General features: G+C 46.8%; 1 protein-coding gene across 2 annotated transcripts in view; it reads right to left on the bottom strand.

The window, feature by feature from the left end:
• The window catches only part of PRR14 (proline rich 14), a 332,780-nt gene that overhangs the window by 199,690 nt on the left and 108,727 nt on the right, over positions 1–24,363 (bottom strand). For both annotated transcript variants that reach the window (XM_030210463.1, XM_030210462.1), the window contains exon 5: positions 9,948–10,042. In XM_030210463.1, the coding sequence (XP_030066323.1) occupies positions 9,948–10,042 (95 nt within the window). The remainder of the gene's footprint in view (positions 1–9,947; positions 10,043–24,363) is intronic.

Raw genomic sequence — 24,363 nt, 5'->3', positions numbered from 1 at the left:
CGATGACATGAAAGGAAAAACGGTTTTGTCAAAATTAAACGACGCGATCGTGCCAAAAAAGTAAAGGGCACAAAAGGGGAAAAACCCAACCGCGTGGCTTAAGGCCAGCAGGGTCAAAAAGAAAGAAAACTTAGAAAGTGCCAAACACTAAGAAAAAAATGCAGGTTTTTTTTTATTAATTTTTGTTATTAAAAAAAAAAAACGAATAACGATATAAGAAAAGAAGAAAATATAAAAAGAATCATCAAGACTCTCTTTCCTGGGCCAGCAAAGCAAACAGGGAAAAACCTCTTCACCTCACCGTGGACAAGAAAAAACTGAGCGGGAACGCTCACGAGACGGGCGGTAAGTCATTCGCGCGCTAGAAGGCTCTGGCAAAACTTTTAAAATTTTGCTGTAAAAAAATTTGCCATTTCCTGGGCCGCCGTGGACACCGACCCACATGTGAGAAAAAGCAGCCTGCTTGTCCTAGGACAGTGATGGGCAACCTTTTGAGCTTGGTGTGTCAAAATTCACCAAAAAACCAAGCATAACTCGGGTGGTGTGTCACTTCAAGAAAAATCACTACTAGGACCGCCCCCGGGCCCCCCTACCCGAGATCGCTGCCCACCCGAGGTCGCTGGGCCCCCCCTCCACCCGCTACCGGGCCCGGAACTAACCTTAAAGCCTCCTTTCACGTTGCAGCAAGCAGCAGCAGGGCAGACCTCTCCTCCTTACTTCTGTGCTCCGCCCTCGCGGACGTTACGTCAGGCGAGGTCAGGACACGGAAGGAAGGAGTGGCCTGCCCTGCTGCTGCTTGCTGCGACGTGAAAGGAGGCTTTAAGGTTAGTTTCCGGGAGGGAGGGCGGACCACACTGCGGCGGCGCCGCGTGTCATCGAAAATGGCTACGCGTGTCAGTGCTGACATGCGTGTCATAGGTTCGCCATCAGGGTCCTAGGAGAATGTACTGTTTTGGGACCTTGCCAGGTACTTGTAACCTGGATTGGTCACTGTTGGAAACAGGATGCTGGGCTTGATGGACCTTCGGTCTGTCCCAGTATGGCAATACTTATGTACTTCAACCAGGTCTCCGAGATACTTATTATATCTACCCCTTCATTTCATGCTATATACTTTAACATTCCCATCTTATTTTTTTCGGTTTCTAGCCGTTGTATACAGACATTTCCAACTGAGTTTTTTTTTGTTCGTCTCTACATACTTCTTAGAAGCTAACAGGTATAATTTGTCATCTTTACTCTGCTCTCCCCTTAAAGTCTCCTGGTTTTCTTTAGCCTTTATTGCAATCTTTTTATTGGGATGTCCTAAGTTCCCTGATTTGATAGTATTCTTCAAAAGGTTCCTCACTGTGGACCCAATGCTCAAAAGTAAACACTGACACTAGAGGCCATTAGTGCCGGACTAACACCCGCATTTACCTGGGCACAGATTATTCAGAGGCCCAGAGCATGGGAACAAAAGAACGCGCAGACTAACAGTGCTAGTAGCTTGCTAATGTAGTTGAGCTCATGAAAATGAGGTCATTTTGTATTCCTCTCCAATGCTCAGAAAAGTGTGTCCAAAACAAAACTGCCTTACCGCTGCAAAAAATAATGCCAGGTTGGAGCAGGCATTAGGATGTTGGAAGAGAGGATTTATCACAATTTGTTCTTCAAAATTTGCTGGTTTTGATTGTTTTTGGAAGCAGAAGGAAGCCTGTGCAAGCTCTTAGTGCTGGTCATGAGAAATGAATATGCAAAAGTCACAGCAAACCCAAAAGTGAAAGCATACATTGGCTTCTGTTTCCTGCATTTAAATATAAGTGTCCAAGCTAAAAAATATTTTAAAATATTCATATTTAGGCTGCAGAAAACAGATGACAATGTGTGCTTCATGTTCAAGTTTTGTCAGGTGCATGTGCACAGAAATCAACAGGAATTGGCACACATGTATGATGAGCAGTCCAAACACTTCTAGAAAAGTTGCAGTGGTAACATGTCCTGCCTCAGGCTCCATCATGATATCATCCATGCGTGAGCTTTCATGGTTTTGCTTGTCGTGAGAGAAAGGGTATGATACATACCTGTAGCAGTTGTTCTCCGAGGACAGCAGGCTGATTGTTCTCACGACTGGGTGACGTCCGCGGCAGCCCCCACCAACCGGAAAGAAGCTTCGCGGGACGGTCGGCACGCAGGGCACGCCCACCGCGCATGCGCGGCCGTCTTCACGCCCGTGCGCGACCGCTCCCGCCAGTTGAATGACTAGCAAAAAGATGAAACACACAACTCCAAAGGGGAGGAGGGAGGGTAGGTGAGAACAATCAGCCTGCTGTCCTCGGAGAACAACTGCTACAGGTATGTATCATACCCTTTCTCCGAGGACAAGCAGGCTGCTTGTTCTCACGACTGGGGTATCCCTAGCTCTCAGGCTCACTCAAAACAATAACCCAGGTCAATTGAACCTCGCAACGGCGAGGGTACAACAGAAATTGACCTACGAAGAACAACTAACTGAGAGTGCAGCCTGACCAGAATAAATTCGGGTCCTGGAGGGTGGAGTTGGATTTACACCCCAAACAGATTCTGCAGCACCGACTGCCCGAACCGACTGTCGCGTCGGGTATCCTGCTGGAGGCAGTAATGAGATGTGAATGTGTGGACAGATGACCACGTCGCAGCCTTGCAGATCTCTTCAATAGTGGCTGACTTCAAGTGGGCCACCAATGCTGCCATGGCTCTGACACTATGAGCCGTGACATGACCCTCAAGAGTCAGCCCAGCCTGGGCGTAAGTGAAGGAAATGCAATCTGCTAGCCAATTGGAGATGGTGCGTTTCCCGACAGCGACCCCTAGCCTGTTAGGGTCGAAGGAAATAAACAATTGGGCGGACTGTCTGTTGGGCTGTGTCCGCTCCAGATAGAAGGCCAATGCTCTCTTGCAGTCCAATGTGTGCAACTGACGTTCAGCAGGGCGGGTATGCGGCCTGGGGAAGAATGTTGGCAAGACAATTGACTGGTTAAGATGGAACTCCAACACCACCTTCGGCAGGAACTTTGGGTGGGTGCGGAGCACTACTCTGTTGTGATGAAATTTGGTATATGGAGCATGAGCTACTAGGGCTTGAAGCTCACTGACCCTACGAGCTGAAGTAACTGCCACCAAGAAAATGACCTTCCAGGTCAAGTACTTCAGATGGCAGGTATTCAGTGGCTCAAAAGGAGGTTTCATCAGCTGGGTGAGGACGACGTTGAGATCCCATGACACAGTAGGAGGCTTGATAGGGGGCTTTGACAAAAGCAAGCCTCTCATGAATCGAACGACTAAAGGCTCTCCAGAGATGGCTTTACCTTCCACACGATAATGGTAAGCACTAATCGCACTAAGGTGATTCCTTACTGAGTTGGTCTTGAGGCCAGACTCTGATAAGTGCAGAAGGTATTCAAGCAGGTTCTGTGCAGGGCAAGAGCGAGGTTCTAGGGCCTTGCTCTCACACCAAACGACAAACCTCCTCCACTTGAAAAAGCAACTCTTTTTAGTGGAATCCTTCCTAGAGGCAAGCAAGACCCGGGAGACACCCTCAGACAGACCCAACGCAGCGAAGTCTACGCCCTCAACATCCAGGCCGTGAGAGCCAGGGATTGAAGGTTGGGGTGCAGCAACGCTCCGTCGTTCTGCGAAATGAGAGTCGGAAAACACTCCAATCTCCACGGTTCTTCTGAGGACAACTCCAGAAGAAGAGGGAACCAGATCTGACGGGGCCAAAAGGGCGCTATCAGAATCATGGTGCCGCGGTCTTGCTTGAGCTTCAGTAAGGTCTTCCCCACCAAAGGTATGGGAGGATAAGCATACATGAGGCCGGTCCCCCAATGAAGGAGAAAGGCATCTGACGCTAGCCTGCCGTGTGTCTGAAGTCTGGAACAGAACAGAGGCAGCTTGTGGTTGGTCTGAGAGGCGAAAAGATCCACCGAGGGGGTGCCCCACTCTCGGAAGATCTTGCGTACCACTCTGGAATGGAGCGACCACTCGTGCGGTTGCATGACTCTGCTCAGTCTGTCGGCCAGACTGTTGTTTACGCCTGCCAGGTATGTGGCTTGGAGGAGCATGCCGAACCGGCACGCCCAACGCCACATCCCGACGGCTTCCTGACACAGGGGGCGAGATCCGGTGCCCCCCTGCTTGTTGACGTAATACATTGCAACCTGATTGTCTGTCCGAATTTGGATAATTTGGTAGGACAGCCGATCTCTGAAAGCCTTCAGTGCGTTCCAGATCGCTCGGAGCTCCAGGAGGTTGATCTGTAGATCCTTTTCCTGGAGGGACCACAGACCCTGGGTGTGAAGCCCATCGACGTGAGCTCCCCACCCCAGGCGAGATGCATCCGTCGTCAGCACTTTCGAAGGCTGCGGAATTTGGAATGGACGTCCCAGGGTCAAATTGGTCCGGATGGTCCACCAGAGCAGTGAAGTGCGGCAACTGGTGGAGAGGCGGATGACATCTTCTAGATTCCCGGTGGCTTGGAACCACTGGGAAGCTAGGGTCCATTGAGCAGATCTCATGTGAAGACGAGCCATGGGAGTCATATGAACTGTGGAGGCCATATGACCCAGAAGTCTCAACATCTGCCGAGCTGTGACCTGCTGAGACGCTCTGGTCTGCGAAGCCAGGGCCAGGAGATTGGTGGCCCGCGCTTCGGGAAGGTAGGCCTGAGCCGTCTGGGTATTCAGCAGCGCTCCTATGAATTCCAGAGACTGGGATGGCTGGAGATGGGACTTTGGGTAATTTATCACAAACCCCAGCAGCTCCAGAAGGTGAATAGTGCACTGCATGGACCGGAGGGCTCCTGCCTCCGAGGTGTTCTTGACCAGCCAATCGTCGAGATATGGGAACACGTGCACTCCCAGCCTGCGTAGGTACGCCGCCACCACCACGAGGCACTTTGTAAACACTCGTGGGGCGGAGGCGAGCCCAAAGGGCAGCACACAATACTGAAAGTGCCGTGCGCCCAGGCGGAATCTGAGATACTGTCTGTGAGCTGGCAGTATCGGGATGTGAGTATATGCATCCTTTAAATCCAGGGAACATAGCCAATCGTTTTTCTGAATCATTGGCAGAAGGGTGCCCAAGGAAAGCATCCTGAACTTTTCTTTGACCAGGAATTTGTTCAGGCCTCTCAGGTCTAGGATGGGACGCATCCCCCCTGTTTTCTTTTCCACAAGGAAGTACCTGGAATAGAATCCCTGCCCTTCCTGCCCGGGTGGTACGGGCTCGACCGCATTGGCGCTGAGAAGGGCGGAGAGTTCCTCTGCAAGTACCTGCTTGTGATGGGAGCTGAAGGATTGAGCTCCCGGAGGACAATTTGGAGGCAGGGAGGCCAAATTCAGGGCGTATCCGCACCGCACTATTTGGAGAACCCACTGGTCGGAGGTTAGGAGAGGCCACCTTTGGTGAAAAAATTTTAACCTCCCCCCGACCGGCAGATCGTCCGGTACGGACACTTTGAGGGCGGCTATGTTCCCGTGGATCCAGTCAAAAGCCCGTCCCTGGCTTTTGCTGTGGAGGCGCAGGGGGCTGCTTAGGCGCACGCTGTTGACGGGAACGAGCGCGCTGGGGCTGTCCCTGTGCCTGACGAGGCCTTCGGGCCGGCTGGTTGTACCTACGCTTTGCAAAAGAATAGGGTGCAGCCTGCCGGGCCCGGGAAAAACGTCCACCTGCTGAGGTGGATGCTGAAGGCGCCCGGTGGGAGAGCTTGTCGAGAGCGGTTTCCCGCTGATGCAGTTGGTCCACCATCTGCTCGACCTTCTCACCAAAAATGTTATCCCCCCGGCAAGGGACGTCAGCCAGTCTCTGCTGGGTGCGGTTGTCCAGGTCAGAGGCACGCAGCCATGAGAGCCTGCGCATCACTATACCTTGGGCCACAGCACGAGATGCCACGTCACAGGTGTCAAAAATACCCCTGGACAGGAACTTTCTGCACGCCTTCAGCTGCCTGACCACCTCCTGATAAGGCCTGGACTGCTCCGGCGGGAGCTTCTCGACCAGGTCCGCCAGTTGTTGCACATAGGTCCGCATGTGAATGCTCATATAGAGCAGGTATGACTGGATGCGGGTCACGAGCATGGAGGATTGGTAGGCCTTCCTCCCAAACGAGTCCAGAGTGCGAGACTCCCGCCCCGGGGGCGCCGAGGCGGTATCCCTTGAACTCCGTGCCCTCTTGAGAGCAGAATCCACGACCGCTGAGTCATGGGGCAATTGGGGCCGCATGAGCTCTGGGTCAGAGTGGATCCTGTACTGGGACTCTGCTTTCTTGGGAATGGTGGGGTTAGTTAATGGTCGCACCCAGTTCCGGAGCAGCGTCTCCTTCAGGACATTGTGCAGCGGCACCGTGGAGGACTCTCTAGGTGGTGATGGATAGTCGAGGACCTCGAGCATCTCGGCCCTCGGCTCTTCCACAGAGACCACGGGGAAGGGAATGCTGATAGACATATCCCGCACAAAGGAGGCAAAGGAGAGACTCTCAGGAGGTGAGAGCTTCCTCTCCGGTGAAGGCGTGGGGTCCGAGGGAAGGCCCGTAGACTCCTCTGAGGAGAAATATCTAGGGTCCTCCTCTTCCCCCCACGAGTCCTCATCCTCTGTATCGGACATTAGCTCATGTAGCTGAGTCCTGTACCGGGCCCGGCTCGACGTCGAGGCACCGAGATCTCGGTGTCGTCGAGCGGTGGACTCCCGCGCCGGCGGGGACGGAGCTCCCTCCATCGACGTCGACGGGGACTCCACCTGCGTGGCAGTCGAGACCGGCACCGCAAGCGGCGGCGGTGTCGACAGCCCCGGCGCCGGGCTAGAGCTCGCCGGCGCCACAGTCATCGGCGCCGAGGGCGCAAGCACCCCCGGCGCCGGCACAGCCTAGCGCAACAGCCCTTCCAGGATCCCCGGAAGGATGGCTCTGAGGCACTCGTCCAGGCCCGCTGCCGGGAAAGGCGGTGGGGCCGGTAAGGGTGTCGGTGCCGGAAGCTGCTGGGAGCCAGGAGACGGCACCGAGGTGCCGGAACCCCGACGCGTCGGTACCTCCACAACCGACGGAGACCTCTCCTCTCGACGATGACGCTTCGGCGTCGACTCCTCTTCGGGATGCACCGAGGGCGTCCGGTGACGACGCTTCTTATCCTTTTTTCGATGCACGTCACCGGCGCCGGAGGGCATGGAGGAGGAGGAGGTCGATCCCCCTCGGTCTCGAGGCACCGGGTCAGACAGGGGTCGGTCCCGTGGCTCACGAGCTGAGGGAGTGACCGGGGCCGACTGCCCACGCGGCCTCTCAACCCCACTCTCACCGGCGGACCGGCGGGCCAACTGGACCTGTTCTCCTGGGGTCGCTGCCATCGGTGCCGATGTCTCGGGCATCGATACCGGTACCGAAGAACCGGCCTTCGATACCGATGCCGTCGAGGTCGACGTCGAGGGGCCGGCGCAAGTTCCAAAAAGACGGTCCCGCAGAACTTGCCTCGCAACCTGAGTCCGTTTCCGGAGACCGAGACACAGAGCACACGACTTGAGATTGTGCTCCGGCCCGAGGCACTGGAGGCACCAAGCGTGGGTGTCGGTCTGCGAGATCGGCCGGCCGCAGCGACCACACTTTTTAAATCCACTCGGGACCTTCGAGGACATCGACGGAAAAATCGCGTCGGCGAAGTCAAAGTCGTCAATGGTGGCTAAAATCACACCACGAAAAGATAAACGACCGAGCGACCACTAGGCCGCAATGTGGCGTCCCCGCTGGAAGCGAGGGAAAAGGGGAGCGCGTGCTCCACACGCGCAGAGATTTTCTTTTTTTTTTTTTTTTAACAAACAAGAAAAAAAGGAAAACCGAACGGTAATCCGAAGCGAAGCGACGATCCGCGTAAACGCGGTCGAAAAATCCGGCGGCTGAAACAGAGAGTGGCAGAAGCACAACTCTCTCCAGTCGCGGAAAAAAAGGAACTGGCGGGAGCGGTCGCGCACGGGCGGGAAGACGGCCGCGCATGCGCGGTGGGCGTGCCCTGCGTGCCGACCGTCCCGCGAAGCTTCTTTCCGGTTGGTGGGGGCTGCCGCGGACGTCACCCAGTCGTGAGAACAAGCAGCCTGCTTGTCCTCGGAGAATAACCTTTACTCTCTTCACAAAATGGAGACACAGAAGATGTAGGAAGCTACAGGTCAGTAACTCTTACTTCGGTAGTTGGAAAGATAATGGAGGCACTGCTCAAGGAAAGGATAGTGAATTTCCTGGAATCCAATGGGTTACAAGATCTGAGGCAACATGGTTTTACCAAAGGAAAACTGTACCAAATGAATTTAATTGATTTCTTTGGCTAGGTGACCAGAGAACTGGATAGTGGGTACAAGCTAAATGTAGTCTACTTGGATTTCAGTTAAGGCCTTTGACACGGTTCCTCAAAGGAAGCTCATGAAAAAAAAAAACTCAGCAGTTTAAGTTAGGACCCAAAGTTGTGAACTGGATTAGAAACTGGCTGACTGCACAGACAGCAGAGGTTGGTGGTAAATGGACTTTACTCAGAGAATAGAAAGGTGAGTAGTGCAGTGTTCCAGGGATCAGTACTGGGGTTGATTCTATTCACCATAATTATGAGTGACATTGCCAAAGGATTAGAAGGAAAATTTTGCCTTTTTGCTGATAACACCAAGATTTGCAACAGAGTGGACACCCCAGAGACAGAGAGTGGAAAATATGAGAATGGATCTACAAAAATTAGAAGAATGGTCTAATGTTTGGCAGCTAAAGTTTAATGTGAAGAAGTACAAAGTGATGCACTTGCGAGTATAAGAAAAAAAAAAAATTCAAAACAGCAGTATGCACTAGGGGGTGAGAGACTGATGTGAATGGAGATGTGAATTGATCAGGAGACAGACCTTGGGGTGATAATGTCAAAGGATGTCAAGGTGGCAAAACAACGTGACAAGGCAGTGGCTGGAGCCAGAAGAATGCTAGGCTGCACAGAGAGGCATAATCATCAAGGAAAAAAGGAGGTGTTGATGCTCTTTTGTGTGTTGTTTGCGAGGCCTCACTTTGGGGTACTATGCTCAGTTTTGGAGGTCATATCTCTCCAAGGAAATAAGAAGACTTGAGGCAGTCCAGAGGAAGTTGACAAAAAATGGTACGGGATTTGTGCCATTATAAGGAGAATGGAAGACCTGAATATGTGTGCGCTAGAGGAAAAAAGAGAGAGAGAGAGCTATGATACAGACGTTTAAGTATTTGAAAGGTATTAATATACAAAACATTTTCTTCCAGAGATGTGGAAGTGTAGAACTAAAGGATATGAATGGAGGATGCAGGATGGTAGACTTAGGGGTACTGTCAGGAAATGCTTTTTCACAGAGAGGGTACTGGATGCCTGGAAGACCCTTCCAGTAGAGGTGGCCGAGTCAAAAAACAGTGAAGGAATTCAAAAATGCATGAGATAAGCATAAGGGTTGCCTAAATAGGACAACAAAAACAAAATATAGCTGTTGCGGTATTATGCTGCACAAGAGTAGTTGGGAACTAAGCCTAGTGCTGGACAGACTTCTACAGTCTTGTGTCACACAAATGGCAAGACAGCTGAAGATCAAGTGTGCGTACTATATATCACACTATCATCGTATGTACAAATGAGGGTGCTGTGCATCTCAAACGGGAGGGGAAAACATCTTAATGTTGAGATTAGCAAGTTAAATACTCCTAGCAATATTTTGGGTTATAAAATATTGTCCCAAGACTGCATTATATAACTACCTATATGTAGCTGGCATGACAGCAAATTGCCAACCAGTGTTTAAGCATGAAAGACTATAACCTGCACAGAGTGGCAATGAAGCTTCACCTTTTTTGGGCAGACTGGATAGATTGTGTGGGTCTTTATTTGCCATCATTTACTTGTTACTCCACTCAGAGTCACTGGACCATAGTTCCCTCCCGCATCTTCAGAGAAGTCACTCACCTTGGTTCACCTCTGTCAACTCCCTGCAAGGAAGCTTTGCAACAGGACGCCAGTATTCTGTTTCCTCTGACTGACTCCTCAGAGTCAGCTGATTCCTGTGATAAGACAACACTCCTCAGATTAAAAACCACTCCTCAAATTTCAATCTTTCATTTTTGGAGGCAGTGACTCTCTCCAAGTCCTCTTCCACTCGCACCCATCCTTATTTAAAATATAGACCACACAGATTTTCATGATCATCAATTATTTTAATCAGAGATCAGGAAAAACCATCACAGGAGATAAAAAGAGAACAAACAGTGGCTGAAAGAAGTAAGCCAACCAAAGAACAATGTATACTAACATTATATATGAATAAATAAATGGAGCACAGAACACGTCAATAAAATAATATAATTAAAATAACTATATTTAAAACATAAGTACATTTTAATAAGACAAGTTAAAATACTCGTAAGAACACTAGAATACTACAAAACCTGGTTCAGAAAACACCATATATTAAAATATTTGAAAAAATCCAAGGCTAGTCTCATGGCTCAGTAGCACTACTGTGCACTAGGGGTTTTGTTTAGTTTTTTGAGCTGATTTTTGGAATTTTCATCACCCCCCCACCACCACAATTTTGGGGGCAACATTGGAAAGTTAGAATCAGATGTAAATATGTGAATCAGTATTCATGCACTACTGGATCTGGTTCTGGAAGCCTATTTTATAAAAAGGCACATTACTGTCTTTAAAAAAAAGTTTAAAATAGTTGGCACTTTGGAGTCCTCAAATATGCACCCTTGTAGTGAAATCAGGCCGAGTGGCTGAATTCAGTACCAGAATGTATCTTGATTTATGGCCCCTGACCCAGTACTATCAATCCAATGACCTGACTAAGGAGATTTTGAACAGGTATAAAAATAGTGGCAAAATACATGGATGGTTGCAGATGAAGGCTCACAGAACCAGATCACAGCCTTGGCGCCAACTGAGCTGGAGACCCAAAAGCAGCAAGAAGAAATTGCGAGGACAGGGGAAAAAAAAAAACAGTATTGGCTGCATCGGGGTTATCCTTATTTAAAGCAAACAAAACAAAATACCAATAAAAGATAATACCATACTCATGTAGCAGCCCATATTCCATTTTTATCCAATATCTGGGGATTACAGAATCCTGTAGCAGACAGGACAAAACCTTCAGCTCAGTAACATTATCACTGGTTAGTTATTAAGCAAAAGGAAAATTTGACTACTTAATTTTAAGTATTACTTACCTTTCCATGGTCATTCAACCTCAAACAGGAGAATAAATAAACAAACAAAAAGAAAGACAAAAGCTGGCAATGTATAGAATAAGATAAACATGGGACCTAAATAAGACGTACCAAATTAAAATATAACTGTAGCAGGTGTTCTTTGAGTACAGCAGGATGCATTGTCTTATATGTGGGTGACATCATCCAACAAGGCCTGTGTGGGAATGCTCTCCAGTTTATTTACAAAAACCTTTGAGAACATTGCATCATACATGAGTGTGTCTTCATGTCTGCTGCTGTTGCATGGGATCTAGCTAGTTGAGTTTCCAGTTTATAGAATGAAACTCCAAAGGGAAGGAGAGGGGGTATGCAAGACTATGCATCCTGCTGTCCTTGGAGATCATCCGTTACACATTATGTAACTGTTTTCTCCAAAGACAAGCAGGATAAAATAGTCTTACATATGGGACTCCATAGCTTCAGGTGACATTTTTTTTTTCATAAGGCAGTCGAACTGAAATAAATGGCCCTAGAAGGATTTTAAACCCTAAAGAGGTTCTGAAGGACTATCGTTCAAACCATCTGTCGTGTCGGGAGTCCTTTTCCAAACAATACTGAGACATTAACGTGTGGACCAAAGACCATATGACAGCTCTGCAAATTTCTTCTCTGATGACTGATCTCAAGTGGGCTATTCTAGAAACCAACAGGACATCAGATACACTATCAGGCAAACTGAAAGAATCCAGAATTACACTCTCAACATCCAAGCCGTGAGGGCTAGGAACTGAAGGGATCCCCGGATCCTGCGTTATTAATGTTAGAAAACATTCTAGTCACCGTGGATCTCTGGAAGAAAGCGTAAGGAGGGAGCCATAACTCTTGGCCAGCAGGAGTGGTCAGAACCATGGTTCCTCAATCTTGTTAGAATTTCAAGAGAGTTTTTGCTATGAGAGGAATTGGAGGATACATATAAAGAAGCCCATCCCTCCAATGAATGAGGAAGGCATCCTAGGCTTCTCTGCTGTGCAATTCTAGTATGAAACAGAACTGAGGGACTGTTGTTGTAATGAGTGGCAAAATGATCTATCCAAGGGGTGCCCCGCTCTCAAAAGATCTTCCAGACTACACCTTTGTCCAGAGACCACTTGTGAGGTTGCAAAATCCAACTCAGTCTAACTGCCAGACTGTTCTCTTTCCCTGCTAGGTATGTCACTCTGAGGGCACTCCTTGAGAGATGGCACACTTCCACATTCTGTTTCCTGATAAAAGAGATATAAACTCATCCCTCCCTGCTTTTTGATTTAATACATTGCAACATAGTTGTCTATCTGAATTAGAATTACTTGGTTGAAAAACTGATCTCTGAATGCCTTTAGAGTGTCCAGATCACTCTTAGTTTCAGGAAGTTTATCTGATGAAGCTTCTCCTAAGCAGTCCATGGACCCTGAATGTGGAACCCATCTATATGAGCTCCCCATCTCAGGCTGAAGGCAGATATAAAAAAAATAACTTTATTCAGATGGGAGATTACCACAAGGAATTGTTGTCTGGATGGGAACAATTGGAAAAAGATGCAAAGCAGTGGGCATAACTGAAAGGAGCTATTGTAAGGGCAACAAACCTTCTTTTTTTTTTTTTAATAAGTAAATAAAAGTTAAGAGGGAAAAAAAGAAACTACTTTGGCTTTCATAAGTAGTAGCTGTAAAGGTACGGAAAAGTTTAGCTTTTATAAACTACAAGAGATTGCAAAAAGAGAAAGACAGGAGACAATATCTGGAAAAGCTAAGATAAGCAGGCAGAGTAGTCAGGAAAGCAAAGATGCAAATGGAAGAAAAAAAAAAATAGCCAATACAGTAAAATGAATTGGGGGGGGGGGGGGGGGAGGGATGACGACGACTAGACATATGTACTGGTAGAGGAAGTGTAAAGGTGGCATTGTGAGACGCAAAGGTGAAGGGGAGGAATATGTAGAAGCTGATAAAAATAAGGTGGAATTACTTAAATATTTCTGTTCTGTGTTCAGCTGAAGGGCTGGGAGCAGGAATGCAGAAGACAAACAGTCCCTGAACAATTTTCAGAAGACTGTGATTGTGAGGAGATGGCTAAACTAAAGGTGGACAAAGCAATGGGGCCGGATGGCATATATTCGTGGGTACTGAAAGAACTTAGGGAAGTTCTAGCGGTTCTGATGGCAGACCTTTTCCTTAGTATGGGCCCTAAAGTGACTGACTGGGTTACGAACTGGTTGAGTGGAAGACAACAGAGTAGTGGTAAATGGAGCTCATCCTGAGGAAAATGATGTTATCAATGGTGTGCTGCAAGGTTCAGTTTTTGTGTCAGTTCTGGAAGAAATGTAGGCAGAGTGATGTCTAGAAGCTCCTATGAATTCCAATTTTGGGAAGGGCTGAGACTTGGCATAGGACAGTACCTACAGAAAACATCCTGAACTTTTGTTTGGTCAGATATGAGTTTATCTTGGGCAGACTAGATGGACCATGCAGGTCTTTTTCTGCCGTCATCTACTATGTTACTATGATATTTGTTCAGGGCCCTTAGGTCTAGGATGGACGAAATCCATCTGCCTTCTTTGTGATCATGAAGTGCTTCAAATAAAATCTCTTCCCTCTTAATCCTAGTACAATGGACTTCACTACAGTGGCCTGTAAGGGCAGCAACTTCCTTTTGTAAGCAAATCCTGATTCTGAGGGCTTAACTTTGATGCTCTCAGTGGGCAATTTGGAGGAATGCATTCTAATTGCAAACAGTAACCCATCAAGACAATTTTTAGAACCTATTGGTCTGAGGTTATAAGGCAAATTTTCATTAAATCTAGAAGCCATCCCAAAAGCATAAGAGCCAGCATCTAAGACCTTTATCGCGTCTCCTTCCCTACCCTTCCAACATGGTCTCCAGTTGCTTTTTTTCGGGGGGGGGGGGGGGGGGGCGGGGGGAGCCAGGGTTGGAATTCCCTCCCAAATTAGCAGCAGCTCTTTTAGAGAATTACTAAGGTTTTACCCTCCCTCCAATTTTGTGTCTGTGGGCAATGAAACTTTAGTAAATCAGTTCCTTAAGGTGCTTCTACTAATCGTTACAGAAGTCAATAGTCCCCCTTCCCAAAGCATGTTGTCAGCTGTGTGACAGCACACTCTAATCTAGAAATGTGAAGCAGAGACAATTGCCTCTTTGTTTCACCTATCATCATAGGATGGGTCCTTCTCAGCTTCTCTCTCATAACCCCCACCCCCAACCTTCAGCCCAATCTCTCTCATTCCGCTCCCCACCACAGCCTTCACCCAGTCTCTTTTGTGTTCCCTCCTCAGCCTTCACCCAGTCTCTTTTGTGTCCCCCTCCTCAGCCTTCACCTAGCCTTTCTCATGCCCTCCCCAGCTTTCACCCAGGCTCTCATGCCATCCCTCTCCAGCCCCTCTCTTTCCTCCCTCCCCAGCTGTCACCCAGTCTCTCTCATGCTCCCTCCGCAGCCATTACCAACAGTGCTGCCTGAAACTCCTTCTTCTCCCCCTACATAGCAATCAGGCTCTGCAGATACTTGAGCTGTGTGATGCAAGAACTTGGGGAAGTCTCACGGTTTCAAGTCCCGTGAAATTTCCCAAACTCCTTTCACAGTGCGACTCAAGTATATGCGCAGCCTGATCACCGTGCAGGGGGAGGAGGAGTTTGAGGCAGCGCTGACTCCACTGAGGAATTAAAAAAAAAACAAAAACAAAAAAAAAACAGAGGTATGAAATCCCGGGCACCATGACGACCTGGCACCCAGGATTTGTCGAGCCTTGTTATAAGGGGGTCATTTTGTTTGAAAAAAATTCAGCTTTCACATACAGGCAGGGCTTTTTTTGAGGGGGTACTTGGGGGTACTGAGTAACGGCACCTTTTCCATTGTCTGCTAAAATTGACCCAGGGTCCCCAAGTTTTAATGAAAGAGCTCAGGCTCTACACACCAATCCTGCCTTGTCATGGATTCTGTGACTGGTTGCAGGGGGCCTGGCTATCGAGGGGTGGATCTTTCAGTGATCACCCCACCCCTGAGGGGTGGCCTGGCATTTGAGTACCGGCACTTTTTTCACTCGAAAAAATACACTGCATACAGGGTAATCCAGGAAGGTCACAGAGACTGAGGATATGCTCTGCTGGACTCAGTAAAAAGCTTGTCCCTGGTTTTGACTGGGCAGCTGGTTGGGTTTTTGGTTCTTGGTTGTCCAGTGTGAGAAAGAGATCCTTGAATTGGTTGGGAGGAGCGAGAGGTGGAGGATGCCTACTCTTGCAAGAGTAGTAGGACCTACACCTGTAAGAGTAGTAGGACCTACACTGCCTTCCTCTGAAAAATCTCTCTGAAATGGTGGTCAGGCCAGGAGTGGGCCTGGAGAGGGTCTTAAGTGTCTTAAATGGTGCTCGATGAAAGTAGCAGCCTCCTGCACCTTTTCTCCGAAGAGATTCTAACCAAGGCACAGCATGGCTACTAGCTTCTTCTGCACTTATGGTTTGAGTTCTGAAGCCTGCAGCCTATCCTCATTATCCAAAATATAAAAGTTACACTGACAATGCACTTTCCACACTCCTTCCCTTTAGGTAATAGCTGACAGAGTTCACTGACCTTTTCCTAGGGAAGAGTGTCAGCAAACACCACCACACTGTGCACAATGTTCTACAAGTACATGCCGAAGAAGCTATGGAGGATGTATGCACAGTGTTCTTTTCAAAAGACTCCAAGGTCCTTACCTCTCTCCCTGAGTGCAATGTGAAGAAAGAGTTTTCAACTCTTGGCCCTCCCTAGAGTGGATTTAACCACTGAGAATAGCGGGAAAGCTGTAGATTGTCAAATCCCAAAGCTTTTGAGTTCTATAGATAAGGCTGACCTTCTTGTTAACCTACTGTAGAAAAAAAAAAGGGGGGGGGAGGTCTCCCATATCTTCATCTGCAACTGTTTCAGGATTATGTGACTAGGCACCATCACAGCTTCCTAGGCATCGAACTTGAGAATGAACTTGTGAATGTCCAGTGTTTCTGTCCTGGGTTCATCTTGTCTCCAAAGGTACGGAACTTAGCTACCTCCCTCACAAAGTCAACAAAGAAGAACTCCTCAGGGGGAGATTTACATATCTTGTGTGTTGGAGAGAGATCTGAAGGAAGGCCAGTAGACCCCTCCCTCTGAGAAGACTTCTAGCTCTACTTTAGAACAATTCTGTAGGAGACGTCTGCACCTCTGCCTGCCTGCCTCGAGCAGCTAACCTCCTGGTTAGGCCTTGGTCTGTAGCATCGAGGCACTGGGGATCTCTGGTGCTTGAGCAAACTTTCTCTCCCAATGTAACATCAAGTACATCAATCTTTTATTTCATAAGAGACAGAAGACTTATCCGTTTTATGAGGTGTAAGACTATTAGATGAATCTTTCAGATAAAAAAAAACAGAATACAAAAATTATTTATTGTGTTATTGGTATACAAATTTTTTTATTTTAAATAAATAAATAAATAAATAAATGGGCTGGAGACTGACACTGGTGCAATCTACACCAAAGTCAATGCCATTTGAGGCCTTTGTGTTGATGGATCCTCTGCAGGCAATGAACGAACTTCAGGTATTGGCTACACTACAATCATGCTCAGCAAAGAAGTGCTCCATACGATCTTTGATTTTTCACATTAGTTATTTCTTGAGGGCTGTTATTGACAAGGGTTGGGGTATCACAGTCAGGGTGGCCACCTCCTCATGAGATGCTTGGGGATATCAGAAGCTAGGTTTCGGCTCTTTGGAGGTTGTCAAACCCCTCCAATGTCAAGAAGAATGAACAGTCCTCACGTTGGAGGTACTTTGAGAGCAAAGGGGACCTCGGTGCCTCAATGCTGTCAGTGCCACACTTTGAAGGGCACTCATGTCTGAGTGCTTTGGCTTCCACTCGATGTTTGGTATCTTTGTCCTTTGGCACTGAAGGATGAATCCTTCCTCAGGCAGAGGATGACCAACTCCCAATGGGATTTATCAACGCTTGATACTAAGTGTGATCGGTGCATCCCCAGTATCTAATGCAGCTCTGGAAGCCATGGAGAACACAGTGCTTCCAATGCTAATGAACCAGACTTCTCTGTGGCAAAAATAAGTTTGTGCTGTTTTTCTTCCCCTCCTGTGACCACAGGACATGAGGAATCATGATCAAGCCCCGGGCTCTACAGGCACCAAATTATGAGCATTAAAGATATGATCATATTACACCCGAATACTTTAAGCCATTGGGAACTTTTTCTGGGACATATCCAGAAAAATAGCCACAGCGAAATTAAATGACTCGATGATAAAAGATTTTACCCTTCTAGGTACAGTGGGGGAAATAAGTATTTGATCCCTTGCTGATTTTGTAAGTTTGCCCACTGACAAAGACATGAGCAGCCCATAATTGAAGGGTAGGTTATTGGTAACAGTGAGAGATAGCACATCACAAATTAAATCCGGAAAATCACATTGTGGAAAGTATATGAATTTATTTGCATTCTGCAGAGGGAAATAAGTATTTAATCCCTCTGGCAAACAAGACCTAATACTTGGTGGCAAAACCCTTGTTGGCAAGCACAGCGGTCAGACGTCTTCTGTAGTTGATGATGAGGTTTGCACACATGTCAGGAGGAATTTTGGTCCACTCCTCTTTGCAGATCATCTCTAAATCATTAAGAGTTCTGGGCTGTCGCTTGGCAACTCGCAGCTTCAGCTCCCTCCATAAGTTTTCAATGGGATTAAGGTCTGGTGACTGGCTAGGCCACTCCATGACCCTAATGTGCTTCTTCCTGAGCCACTCCTTTGTTGCCTTGGCTGTATGTTTTGGGTCATTGTCGTGCTGGAAGACCCAGCCACGACCCATTTTTAAGGCCCTGGCGGAGGGAAGGAGGTTGTCACTCAGAATTGTACGGTACATGGCCCCATCCATTCTCCCATTGATGCGGTGAAGTAGTCCTGTGCCCTTAGCAGAGAAACACCCCCAAAACATAACATTTCCACCTCCATGCTTGACAGTGGGGACGGTGTTCTTTGGGTCATAGGCAGCATTTCTCTTCCTCCAAACACGGCGAGTTGAGTTCATGCCAAAGAGCTCAATTTTTGTCTCATCTGACCACAGCACCTTCTCCCAATCACTCTCGGCATCATCCAGGTGTTCACTGGCAAACTTCAGACGGGCCGTCACATGTGCCTTCCGGAGCAGGGGGACCTTGCGGGCACTGCAGGATTGCAATCCGTTATGTCGTAATGTGTTACCAATGGTTTTCGTGGTGACAGTGGTCCCAGCTGCCTTGAGATCATTGACAAGTTCCCCCCTTGTAGTTGTAGGCTGATTTCTAACCTTCCTCATGATCAAGGATACCCCACGAGGTGAGATTTTGCATGGAGCCCCAGATCTTTGTCGATTGACAGTCATTTTGTACTTCTTCCATTTTCTTACTATGGCACCAACAGTTGTCTCCTTCTCGCCCAGCGTCTTACTGATGGTTTTGTAGCCCATTCCAGCCTTGTGCAGGTGTATGATCTTGTCCCTGACATCCTTAGACAGCTCCTTGCTCTTGGCCATTTTGTAGAGGTTAGAGTCTGACTGATTCACTGAGTCTGTGGACAGGTGTCTTTCATACAGTTGACCATTGCCGACAGCTGTCTGTCATGCAGGTAACGAGTTGATTTGGAGCATCTACCTGGTCTGTAGGGGCCAGATCTCTTACTGATTGGTGGGGGATCAAATACTTATTTCCCTCTGCAGAATGCAAATAAATTCATATACTTTCCACAATGTGATTTTCCGGATTTAATTTGTGATGTGCTATCTCTCACTGTTACCAATAACCTACCCTTCAATTATGGGCTGCTCATGTCTTTGTCAGTGGGCAAACTTACAAAATCAGCAAGGGATCAAATACTTATTTCCCCCACTGTACCTGAAGCCTTAAAAAACCAGAATGGCCATAGAAAATAAAGGAAACTTTAAACTGCCCAAAAAACTAAAGGTGACTAAAAAAAATCAAGAAGGATCCCCTTTTGATAACAAAAGAACTTATATGCTACCAAGGCAAAAACAACAACTAAAATTTTAACACGGGCTGAGGGAGAGCACTAGGACAATGCAACCGTTTAATTCTGAAAAAAAAATGGTGACTGTCTAGGTCTCATGTGACAGCAGCAGGAGGGAAGATGCACACATGCATAGTGCAACAGCCTAAAAAGTTTGTGTAAATAAGCTGAAAAGAGTTCCCATGTAGGCTTTGTCAAATCACGTCACCGACATTTAAGACTATCATATCCTTCTTGCCCTTAGAGAAAATACATAATTCTTAATTCACTGAAAAAGTATTTCCACTACATTTTTCTTTGAATCCTATTACCCAACATATCTTTAAACTGGCAACAATCAGGAAATGTTTACTCCAGGATTTCTTCTTCAGATCCCATTATTCACTAATTGAATAGGAAACTATGGATGAACAGAACCTATAATACTCCAGGAATACACTATAGATGGATTCTGTGATCATGGATATTAAATAGAAATGTACTAATCTTATTTATAAAATTTCTATATCACCTTCCCATTCCCATCATCAAAGTGAAATGCAATAATATACATAACATACTAACTGTTAAAATGGAGAGCAATAAATCATCTCCAACTATACTTTCCTGAAAAGACATTGCCAATAATTCCATTCTCTATGTACAAAAAAGCATGACAGTTTCTACTTAAGACCAGGAGTGTGGTAGCCGTGTTAGATACTTAAGACCAAAAATAATCTTTCAGTGTTTTTCTAAAAAGCTACAATATTTGTTTCCAGCCTTTTCTCCAAAAAGCGAAGATACATACCTGTAACAGGTATTCTCCGAGGACAACAGGCGGATTGTTCTCACATGTGGGTCAACGTCTGTGTTGGCCTGGGAAAACGGCAAATTTTGCAAACAAAATATAAAAAAATCTTGCCAGAGTCTTCTGCACGGGCGCACAGCGCGCATGTGCACCCATCTTCCCACCCGTCGCATGAGCGTTCCCGCTCAGTTTAATTAAAAAGCAAATTAACAACAACGACAACTCTAAAGGGTGGGCGGGTTTGTGAGAACAATTAGCCTGCTGTCCTTGGAGAATAGTATGATTTATTTTCAGTAGTAGCTCACAAGGTATGTATCTTTGCTTTCCCAGAGGACAAGCAGGCTGCTTCTTCTCACATGTGGGGTGTCCCTAGCACCCAGGCTCACTCAAAACAATGAACATTGGTCAATTGGGCCTCGCAACGGTGAGGACATAACATAGACTGACCTGAAACCATAAACAACTAACTGAGAGTGCAGCCTGGAACAAAACAAAAATGGGCCTGGGGGAGTTGGATTCTAAATCCCAAACACAGTTTGCAACACCGACTGCCCAAACCAACTGTCACGTCGGGTATCCTGCTGTAGGCAGTACTGAGATGTGAATGTGTGGACTGATGACCACGTTGCAGCCTTGCAAATCTCCTCAATGGAGGCTAAGTGAGACACTGACATAGCCATGGCTCTAACATTATGAGCTGTGACATGGCCCTCCAGAGTCAGCCCAGCTTGGGCATAAGTGAAGGATATGCAATCTGCTAGCCAATTGGAGATTGTGCGTTTTCCCGATGGCAACTCCCCACCTGTTGGGATCAAGAGAGACAAACAACTAGGCGGACTGTCTAAACGGCTTTGCCCACCCACGTAAAAGGCCAATGCTCTCTTGCAGTCCAATGACATAGGAAAATGTGGGAGAGAGGCTCTTAGGTAGAAAGCTCAAATCCAGATCCTCTAGGGTAGCATTTTCTGAAATGCTACCTGTTCCACACGCAGGGCCAAAGAGACAGGCAGAGCTCGAGTCTCAATGCGTGGATGAGATGGTGGTGCAGGGAGGAGGGTTTTAGATTTGTTAGGAACTGGGCAACATTCTGGGGAAGGGGGAGCCTATTCCGAAAGGATGGGTTCCACCTTAACCAGGGTGGGGCCAGGCTGCTGGCATCAGCATTTAAAAAGGAGATAGAGCAGCTTTTAAACTAGAAATGGGGGGGAAGGCCGACAGTCGCTCAAAAGCACATGGTTCGGGATAAGGTATCTTGCAAGGATACCTCACAAACAGGGAAGATAGGGTTTCTGGATAGTGAGGTTGCCCAACAGACCGTGGTAGGCCAGGTGCCCTTAAATACAACTAAAGATCAGATAAAAGATGGCAAATCAATAGTGTCAAGTACTAAGCATCATGCAAATAGGAAAAACAAAAATACTCTGAAATGTCTATATGCAAATACTAGGAGTCTAAGAAATAAGATGGGAGAGTTGGAATATATTGCACTAGCTCTCTTGAGCAGGGACTGTCCTTCCCCATGTTTAAACTTGTACAGCGCTGCGTAACCCTGGCAGCGCTATAGAAATGCTAAGTAGTAGTAAATGAAAAATTGGATATAATAGGCATTACTGAGAACTGATGGAAGAAGGATAACCAGTGGGACACTGTCATACCGGGGTACAAAGTATATCATAGTGATAGGGCGGACTGGACTGGTGGAGGGGTAGCATTGTATATTAATGAGAGCCTTGACTCAGATAGATTACAAATTCAGCAGGACACAAATCACACCTTTCAATCATTGTGGGTTGAAATTCCATGTATAAAAGGGAAAAGGACGGTGATAGGAGTGTATTACCGTCCGCCTCGCCAGGATGAGCAGGTAGACGCAGAAATGATAAAAGAAATCAGAGACGCAAACAAAATGGGCAATGTGATAATAATGGGTGACTTCAATTATCCAAATATAGACTGGGTAAATGTAACATCGGGACACGCTAGAGAGGTACAATTCCTTGATGAAATCAAGGACAGCTTTATGGAGCAGCTGGTGCAGGAGCCGACGAGAGAAGGAAATATTCTAGACTTGGTCCTTAGTGGAGCGCATGATCTGGTGAGGGACGTTACGGTACTGGGGCCGCTTGACAACAGTGATCATAATATGATCAGTTTTTATATCAACCTTGAACTAACTATATACAGGAAGTCAAATACGTTAGCGTTTAACTTTAAAAAAGGAGACTATGATAAAATGAGAAGAACGGTAAAAAAAAAACAAAAAACTTAGGGGGGCAACTGAGAGGGTAAAAACTGTACAACAGGCATGGACGCTGTTCAAAAATACCATCCTGGAGGCCCAGGTCAAACATATTCCGCGAATTACAAAAGAAAGATGGAAGTCCAAAAGACAGCCGGCGTGGTTGAAAAGTGAGGTGAAGGAAGCAAATTAGGGCTAAAAGAAACGCCTTCAGAAAATGGAAGAAGGAACCGTCTGAAAATAACAAGCAGCAGCATAAGGAGTGTCAAAGCAAATGCAAGGCGCAGATAAAGAAGGCCAAGAGGGATTACAAAAAAAAAAAAAAAAGAGAGCATTAGAGGCAAAAAACCATAGAAATATAAAATTAAAAGCAGGAAGCCGGCAAAAGAATCGGTTGGGCCGCTGGATGACCGAGGGGTAAAAGGGGCGATCAAGAAAGATAAAGACGTAGCGGAGAGATTGAATGAAGTCTTTCCTTCGGTCTTCACCAAAGAAGATTTGGGTGGGATACCGGTGTCGGAAACGGTATTTCAGGTGGACGAGTTGGAGAAACTTACTGACTTCACGGTAAACCTGGAGGACGTAATGGGGCAGTTGAGCAAACTGAAGAGTAGCAAATCTCCTGGACCGGATGGTATTCATCCTAGAGTACTGATAAAACTGAAAAATGAGCTTGCGGAGCTACTGTTAGTGATATTCAATTTATCCTTAAAATCGAGCGTGGTACCGGAAGATTGGAGGGTGGCCAATGTAACGCCAATTTTTAAAAAAGGTTCCAGGGGAGATCTGGGAAATTATAGATCGGTGAGTCTGACGTCGGTGCCGGGGAAAATGATAGAGGCTATTATCAAATACAAAATTACAAAGCACATCCAAGGACATGGATTACTGAGACCGAGTCAGCACGGCTTTTGTGTGGGGAAATCTTGCCTGACCAATTTACTTCAATTCTTTGAAGGAGTAAACAAACATATGGACAAAGGGGAGCCGGTTGATATTGTGTATCTGGATTTTCAAAATGCGTTGTCAAGGTACCTCATGAAAGGCTACAGAGGAAATGGGAGGGTCATGGGATAGGAGGAAATGTCCTATTGTGGATTAAAAACTGGTTGAAGGATAGGAAACAGAGTGGGGTTAAATGGGCAGTATTCACAATGGAGAAGGGTAGTTAGTGGGGTTCCTCAGGGGTCTGTGCTAGGACCGCTACTTTCTAATATATTTATAAATGATTTAGAGATGGGAGTAACTAGCGAGGTAATTAAATTTGCTTATGTACATAAGTAATGTCACACTGGGAAAAGAAAAAAAGTCCATCGAGCCCAGCATCCTGTCCACGACAGCGGCCAATCCAGGCTAAGGGCACCTGGCGAGCTTCCCAAACATACAAACATTCTATACATGTTATTCCTGGAATTGTGGATTTTTCCCAAGTCCATTTAGTAGTGGTTTATGGACTTGTCTTTTAGGAAACCGTCTAACCCCTTTTTAAACTCTGCTAAGCTAACCGCCTTCACCACATTCTCCGGCAACGAATTCCAGAGTTTAATTACGCGTTGGGGGAAGAAAAACTTTTTCCCGATTTGTTTTAAATTTACTACACCATAGTTTCATCACATGCCCCCTAGTCCTAGTATTTTTGGAAAGCGTGAACAGACGCTTCGCATCCACCTGCTCCACTCCACTCAATATTTTATATACCTAAATCATGTCTCCCCTCAGCCGTCTCTTCTCCAAGCTGAAAAGCCCTAGCCTCCTTAGCCTCATAGGGAAGTCGTTCCATCCCCGCTATCATTTTAGTCGCCCTTCACTCCACAAAGTTATTCAAAGTTGTTAAATCGTGACAGGATTGTGAAAAATTACAGAAGGCCCTTACGAGACTGGGCGGCTAAATTGCAGATGACGTTTAATGTGAGCAAGTGCAAGGTGATGCATGTGGAAAAAAGAACCAGAATTATAGCTACGTCATGCAAGGTTCCATGTTAGGAGTTACGGACCAAGAAAGGGATCTGGGGTGTCGCCGTCGATAATACACTGAAACCTTCTGCTCAGTGTGTTGCTGCGGCTAGGAAAGAGAATAGAATGTTG

This window comes from Microcaecilia unicolor, chromosome 7 (assembly GCF_901765095.1).
Source record: "Microcaecilia unicolor chromosome 7, aMicUni1.1, whole genome shotgun sequence".
Taxonomy (NCBI): domain Eukaryota; kingdom Metazoa; phylum Chordata; class Amphibia; order Gymnophiona; family Siphonopidae; genus Microcaecilia; species Microcaecilia unicolor.
The sequence above is the reverse complement of the archived record's forward strand: the minus strand, read 5'-3'. Positions and strand labels throughout refer to the sequence as shown.